The sequence below is a fragment of the Neolamprologus multifasciatus genome, chromosome 6 (assembly GCF_963576455.1).
Source record: "Neolamprologus multifasciatus chromosome 6, fNeoMul1.2, whole genome shotgun sequence".
Classification (NCBI taxonomy): domain Eukaryota; kingdom Metazoa; phylum Chordata; class Actinopteri; order Cichliformes; family Cichlidae; genus Neolamprologus; species Neolamprologus multifasciatus.
In genome coordinates this window covers 16,956,502-16,964,437 of record NC_140444.1, presented here as the reverse complement: position 1 = coordinate 16,964,437, position 7,936 = coordinate 16,956,502, and the positions used below count along the sequence as shown (strand labels likewise).

General features: G+C 40.6%; 1 protein-coding gene across 1 annotated transcript; it reads right to left on the bottom strand.

The window, feature by feature from the left end:
• s1pr5b (sphingosine-1-phosphate receptor 5b) lies at window positions 1-4,925 on the bottom strand. Its single transcript, XM_085162889.1, has 2 exons — window positions 4,704-4,925; window positions 1-3,389 (listed from the first exon to the last, which is right to left on the bottom strand). The coding sequence occupies exon 2, from the start codon at window positions 3,120-3,122 to the stop codon at window positions 1,911-1,913; it is 1,212 nt and encodes a 403-aa protein (XP_085019015.1). The 5' UTR covers window positions 3,123-3,389; window positions 4,704-4,925; the 3' UTR covers window positions 1-1,910.
• Window positions 4,926-7,936: the final 3,011 nt, after the last annotated feature.

Sequence of the window (7,936 nt, the reverse complement as noted above, 5' to 3'; positions counted from 1 at the left end):
TTGACTGCAGAATGCCTTTAGGGCAAAGACAGTTAAAATCACATGAAAAAAAATCTGCTGTCTGTCACACTAGACGTGCTTTGCATTATTGACTTTTTTTTTAACAGTGGCCTGACAAAACAACAACAACAACAACAACAACAACTGAAAAACCATTTAGCAGCTTCTTTTAGTTTTCTGCAAATCAATCAATATCTTTCTATTGTAGCTTAACTGGATACATAACAGCCGTGTAATCTCTCTACATGTTAACTATGACTGGCAATGTGGAGGCCAGATGAGTGTGAGGTGATAGCAACTCTTAACCACTGGTGAAGAAGTATTTATTTAAAAGAGGCATTGTGTGGAGGTTAAGCCATACTGAGATGGGCTAAAGTTGAAGTATATAGGTCAATGCCATTACCAGATGTGAAATGAGGGAGGCTGACTTCCTGTGATACTTCTTCGCTTAACCACAGCTACACTAACACAGTAATACACACCGAAGCACTTAAGAATGCTGCAGGGCACTAACAGTGAAAATAAATTGAAAACCCATTGGAATGTTTTAGAGAAACACTTTATTTCTTTTATGAAAAGAAACACAAATTTTGCTAACGTTTTCTTGTTACAAAATATATATATAATTTACAATAGAGATATATAAAATATGCTCACAAATACATCAAGTTCACTACATACATTTTAGTACAAAAAACCCACAACCTCATTTAATCAATTAAAGTCTTGAATGACGTAAGAAAAAAAAAAATCATTCAGTACCTTTAACTGAAATGTTCTGTTAACTTGATGAACAATGAAAGGAATCACTGAAACAATTGCTCGGTAAATTTATACCAGTTTAGAATGAGCTGTAACTTACAAAGGCAGAAATATTTTTATCCATAAAAATTGTGATGCAGCTGAATGAACTTCTTCCTAAGGTTGTCTTCTTCACAAGCTGCAATGTGAAGCCTTGACATGATGCAACTGCAGCTGATTTGGTTTCAGTTGGAGTTAAGCTGTCAGCCAGTGGAAAGTAAACATTACTTGTAACATTATCTTTCAGTTAATCCCATGCTAAGTATGCTGACATTTTGTAAATGCAGCGGTTTTTACTGCAGATGTCAGGCTGACATTTCAAAAACACTGGACACGACCCCAACAACTTTCCACGTCTACCGCAGATAGGTTAACCATCTGTCATTTCAAAACTGTCAGGGGTTTTTAATTCTGCACCTCCTCTCCCACATACTTTATTTGCATTCAGCATTCAGTAATTTCAAGAAGGGTGCCACCTTTTTCCTGTCAACTTAATTCCTTTGCATCACATACACAGATATGTGTAACCAAACATCTACGCGTGCAAATCTACCACACGATCAGTCTTCGAACCAGCGAAATCCAGGTGTCTGCAGATTACACACTGTAACTGTTAGGAGTTTTTATTCTGACTTTAAGGCACTTAAGAAACTGCAAGATGAGAAACGTTAGCCTCCATATTATTCCAGCAAGTACATAGTTTTCAGTCTTTCTCTCTTTGAGTTTACATAAGCATCCTTCTAAGCTTCACACAAAATACAGAAGCCCAGGAAAATAATTGAGTCCAAGGTTGCATATGTCAGTGCAAATTAATAAAGGAGACATATTGCTAGCATCATATACATAAAAACCATTGCTTGTTCACATTTGAATTACATCCTTTGCTCTCTGGTTTGGTATGCTTCATCAAAATGAAATTCGGTGATTCAGTTATATTGCCATAACTGCGCCACACTGTCAAAGGTGAGTCATCGTCTTTAATACGCCCCCCTTTCTTTGGCTCTTTGAAAACAAACCCACAGAACTGTTTCTCAATAGTGGATGTGCTACATATCCTCTATTGAGCGGGAAACCCATTTACACATTTTGGACACAGTCAGTCAAAGTCTTTATGACTTAAAAAGTTTGGGGTATAGGGCTTTAATTGTAGATGGAGTGGTGATGACATTTCCAGAAGAAATGGTGGTCTCCAGACCCGGTTCTAACTTCTGGGAGGGCACCTCAGTTTTACTGAAACTGCACTCCAGGAACGGCATCCCAATCTTCTTCACCTGCCCATCCGAGGTCATTAGACACGGCCGACAGAGGAGCTTCAGAATGGCCCTCCTCATGTCCTTACTGGTCAGTGTGTAGATGATGGGGTTGAGGAGCGAGTTGATAATGGCTACTCCCAGGAAGTAATCAGCCTTGTAGAGCACAGAGCATCCACCGATGGGGCAGGAAAAATCTATCAGGAGGAGAATGAAAAGGGGCAGCCAACAGGCGATGAAGACTCCCAAGACAATGGTGACTGTCTTGAGGAGAGCAATGTACTTCTCTGACTTCCTGGCTAAGCCCTTCCTTATGCTGCCTGACAAGCCAAGCCGCTGGCGCTGTGTGTTGGTGCGGACGATGCGGAAAACACGCACATAAAGCACCACAATGGCCAAGAGCACAGCGCTGAACACAGACACACAGCACAGAATGTAGCTTTTGGCATAAAGCGGGAGCACCGTTGAACACTGGTCCAGTCTGCGAATGCAGTTCCATCCCAATATTGGGAGGATTCCCAAAAACCCTGCCACGGCCCAGCTCGCACCAATTAGTGCCAACATGCGTCCCCGCTTTGCCCCATGATACGGCCTCATAGTCACCATAGTGACATGGCGTTCAATTGCAATGGCTAGTAGACTAATTATAGAGGCAGCCAGAGTGATAAAGACCCCTCCCTCCCGGAGGAACCACATCAATGGTGTCAGTTTTAAAGTATTTTTTCCCGATAGGAGGATATTGGCCATGTAGGCAATACCAGCCAGCAAGTCTGACAGAGTCAGGTTTCCCAGCAGGTAATACATGGGCAGGTGGAACTTTTTATTCCTCCAAATGGCAAGCAGAACCACAGTGTTCTCCAGGATGATGAGGACACACACCACCAGTAAGGCAATGCTTTCAGGTTTGAGCCTATCACGGTTGCTCAGCTTCTCAGTGTAGTTGTAATGCTTTTCAATGACAGATTTGTCCTGGTATTCACAGAAGAACTGCAGGTAGCATGAACATGAGGGAGTAGTGGAGGTGGGGGGTGAAGCTGAAGTCACTCTACTGGAAGAATTTAAAGCCTCCATGCCTGATGTTGCTTTTCTTCTATTCTGTGTGCACTCAGTAGCTACAAAGTCATCTTTGATGATGTGCTTTCAGTAGTAGGAGCGGTGAAGAATTTATCAAATGGATACCCACTCTCACAAAAAATGCCAGAGCCCTTTCAATACATAGAGGGATTACATGCAGCATATACAGTGTAATCCTCCAGGATCCTCAGATGTTTTCTTTGCTTCTTTTTGCCAGCAGAGGGTGGTTTTGAGCTCTGCCTGGTTAGAGAGCTTAGACATGCACTGCAAAAAGACATGAGAATAGAGCATAAAAATGATGGCAAGATGAAATGCAGAATCAGTGAAATTGAAAATAACTGCTTAAAATTGTCACAGTTTTAAATGTACATATTAAAGTGGATATTTACTGGTCCCATAATCTGACATTTGGCCCAAAAAGATTGAGCGCGTCAAATCTGATGAATCCAAAGAAACCAAAGTGTAGGCTGAATATATGAAATCTATTGCTGCATCGTCTGACAGATACATGTACAGGCAAGTATGAATGCATATTCAATTTCATTTAACTTAGGCTTGACCTCTTGTTACTCACTAAAACAGATGAGAGAAAGTAACTATTGCTGTTTGTGTGTGCTGGGCTGAATAATATGCAAAGAGCAGAGGGGTAAATTTAATGTCAGACGGACATTTAGGTTTTGCAGCAGAGTATAAACTAAATGCCAGTTACTCTAAGGTTGTTAGACAAGAACCATCACACTGTGTGTGTTTGATTTGACACACATGCAGCTCATTTTCATTGTGTACATGACGTGTGTTTGAAGCCAACTTCACATGTGCAAATCTACTTTAAACCCTCAAAGTTTAATACAGAAACAGCACGTCTGAAGTTTACGCCATTGGCCAATTCCAATATAAATACACTGATGGATTTAGCCATTAGGCTGGATACAGTCAGGGGTGATTAAGTTTACATTCTTTTCAGTCTCTTGTTGTGTGAAGGATTTTTCCCCCCTTTTTCTTGAGTCATGTGTTAACATTTAACAAATGTTCTGGAGGCTTGAACTCATTTAGCTCACTGGCAAGAATTTGGGAAATGAATGCAACATGAGCATAGTGTCTGTGTGTCGGCTCTCTCCATTGTACAGTCATGATTTACATAATGTAGAAAAGTATGAATGAAGATTATAAAAGCGTACAAGGATTTCTGTGTCAAATGATGTGACTATGAGCATTTGACTATAAGCACTTTTTTTCTTTCAAAGATTTCAAATTTCCTGGAAAAATGTTTTTTTTTCCTGTATATCACTTAGAGAGAAATATCTATAAATGTTAGTTAAGATATTTTGGCATCCTTGCTTATCCCTGGTATGACAGAAGAAAAAAAAAATACAAAATAAAAATAAAAAAGCAAGGTTAAGATGTTACAAATACATTTTTACGCAAATCAGGAAAATATAAAACCTGTGTTCTAAACTGTATAAACAAGCCTTAACTTCAACTTCAACTAAAACAAAGTGTCTAAAGAAAAAATGGTAACAATATTGTCAAATTTTGAATCAGACATGGGAAACACAAAGAAAGAACGAAAGAAATTACCTGGGAAATGTTGTAGTATTACTTTTATCCTGCACTTCATTTGCTGTTCAGTCATCAGAATCCAGACAAGCACACCAAGTGAGTCACAGTCAAACTGACGAGGCAGAGGGAGTGAAGTGCGACCTTAGCTGAAACATGCATCAGCTTCGGGGGTTGGTCTTAGTCTGAACTGTCTCTCCCCCTTACATTCCCTCTCTCTTCTTCTCTCTTGCTCACTCTTGCACATTTGCACAGATAGTGTGTGCGCGTGAACACATACAGAATACATACAGATGTGTGCCGCTTCAGATGAGCTGGTGCAGAGGTGTTTATCACATTTCATTGTATTCTGTGGATCTCAAAACACGACATCGGTAGTCGTGATTATAGTTCAAGGTCCGTGTTGTGTTAGTGATGAACCAACAAATATAAACGGATGATATCAACTGAATTTTTCTTATTTCATCACAAAGCCTTGCCCTCTCATTAAATATAGAAAACATAATGACAACATAGGAAATGTTTCTGGGTCTCCGATTAAAATCTAAACTGCCCTCATTTCCCTTTAAGTGTTAGCGCTATTATTACAGGTGCAGTTAAATAAGGGGAAAAAAATCCAAAACTAGGGAGAACACTGACTTAACACATAACATATTCATGTTCCCATGAATAACTGCTATGCTACAACTCTTCAGATACATTTCATACACTGAAACTTTGCAACTACTTGGAAAAACACTGGAAGAACCAGTTTTGAACACTGCAGCAACAGTCCCACTCTGGGCCAAGTGAAATCAGGACATCGAGCTTTTTTTTCTGTCAAGTTCCACAGAAATTCGATTTAGCTGTCTCATGGTTATCTGTTCTAAAAATTCTACTTTTACAGTGAGGGAAGTGAAAGGAATCTAATTCACATGGTTCAAGCCCACAGTGACATCCCAGGTCTCAGAACCTGATTGTAGCATGCTTTGACACGCATCAGCAGGTTACCTGTGAAACCTCCCCTGCAGGGCTTGCAGACCGTTTATCAGAGCTAAACAAAGCAGGGGAGAGGTAAGTGTGAAGCAATGTAAGTTAAACAAAACTTTTGTTGGTTTGTTGTGGGTTTCAAAGCTGACACTTGGAGTTGTGCAAATGCACACACTGCTCTGTAGAAGGAGAAACACTGAAAGTGATTGAATGCATGTGAATAAGCTGAGTAACTCAAATAACTTTCTCTGCCCACAGGTTCTGACAGTTCAGATTCCTGCTCTTTATCCGTCTGTTCCTCTGATTCGTTACACCACCGTATTCAAACAGAGGCTACCTTCTACCGAACCTGTTTGGTGTGGCAAATATAACTGGTTTAGCTAAAGGATTTGTCTTCTTTGTGTATATCTGTGTCAGCATGTGGGCAGTGCATAACACAACAATATGTGTTTGTGTACTGATAGCATTAAGGGTTGCCTCACCTGATAAAGGCCGTTAAATGTGACTGCTCACATGCTGACATGCATTAATGAACCAGTGGTCACTCCAAAGCAGCCGTTAAAAAAGGGGGCAGTATACTCAGCAGTAGAAACATGACTTTATTCCAGGTATAGCACAAACTTTCTTCTTCACAAAGATGACTGTGAGCTATCTGAGTTACTGCAAAATCAGCAGGTTTCCATTCCTCTGTTCCATCCAGTTAATGTTGATATTATTTCCAGTGTGTTTGCACCTTTTATCTATTTGTAAGGCAAGTAACACACAAAACCTTATCTGGTCTTGATGTTTTTATGTGTTGGTGTATAAGTTACATGCTTTACTCACACTTCCTGCTGTCTGCACCGCTGCATGTAGGGGGGGATTCCTATCAGGAGATCATTAAGAGTAATATCCTATGTGGGTGAAAACACATCAAAGAGAGGTGTGGGTGTAGGACACTTATGCTCATGTCTCATTTTGTTTTGAACGCTGACATATATATTTTTTGAGATCTTTTACTCTATATATGCTATGGTTTTTAAACAACTGAAACATACACTGCATGCCTCTTCCTCTTGACATGTATTTTTGACATATATGTCTGGCCACACACACACACACACACACACACACACACACACACACACACACACACACACACACACACACACACACACTTTCAGCTAAACCAGATCTACTTGGGTGTGGATTTAATGTTGACTTATTTGACCACAAGGATCTGTAAAGGAGGTTTATTTCACTGGGCCGCAGCCAACCGGCTGATTTGATTCTATCGAAGGAGTAATGGCTTCTCTAAGCTGTCTGCATGATGTTTCAGCTGTAGTGTTAATATTCTACAATCCCTGATGTTTTGCAGCCTGTGTGGACAGACATCTCTGTCAAAAGTTAATGAACACTTGGAAAATCGAGGAAACAAGGACCACCTACAGTCTGAGAGCCAGGAAAATGCTGTAACTCTTATGGCACCATAGTACATATTTCACTTTGTAAAGGTGAATTTTAGCCTACACATGAACCTATGCCCTACTTCTTTGCAGTGCAATAAAACTTTAAAATATCCCAGACATTATTTCACTGCTTCAGCTTTTGCTTGTCAGGCATTCAGAACGGCTGGGGTTTTGATTACCTAAGAGGAAAAGATATGAGCATGGCATACTGGGCTTTAGAGGACTATCTAAATGGTCTTTGCCTGCCAAGAAGCTAGGGTCTCTCTGAGGCTATCGCACAACTGACCCTCCTGCAATCTATCACCACTCAGGCCTCAGTCCTAATCGACTGATAAGTTTTTCAAATCAGGCAAACCAGATCAGGTCTGTAATCCTAGGAAAACATTCCTCATTAGTTGCTATTGTGCCCCTTTCTCTTTTATGTCCCTGCAATACTGATGTACACAGCAGCACTCTGTCTCTCTTCTTTCCCCATTTCCATTTCAATATATTTTCCAATACACTTCCATACCCAGTCAAAAGATGCCCTCATTGCATGACATAAGACAGTTCAGCCTTCTCATCACTGCATTGTTTATTTGGATTTTCCAGCCAACTTGCTGTGGTTAAGGGGCCAGTGAAGGGTGAGGAAGATCTCTGCTCTTTTGAAGTGGCAGCAGGGCCCAGTTGCTTAAGAAGGAGGGATTTGTTGAGGAATGGGGGAGGCTGTGGGAAAGACAGTGCAAGCGATCTGGTCATCTTCTGACAGCAGCAGTGAGGAACAATGAGTCATCACAATTACGATCCTGTCTTGCAGGAAATGACCACCTAGTGCTCCAATTACAGTGATAACACCAG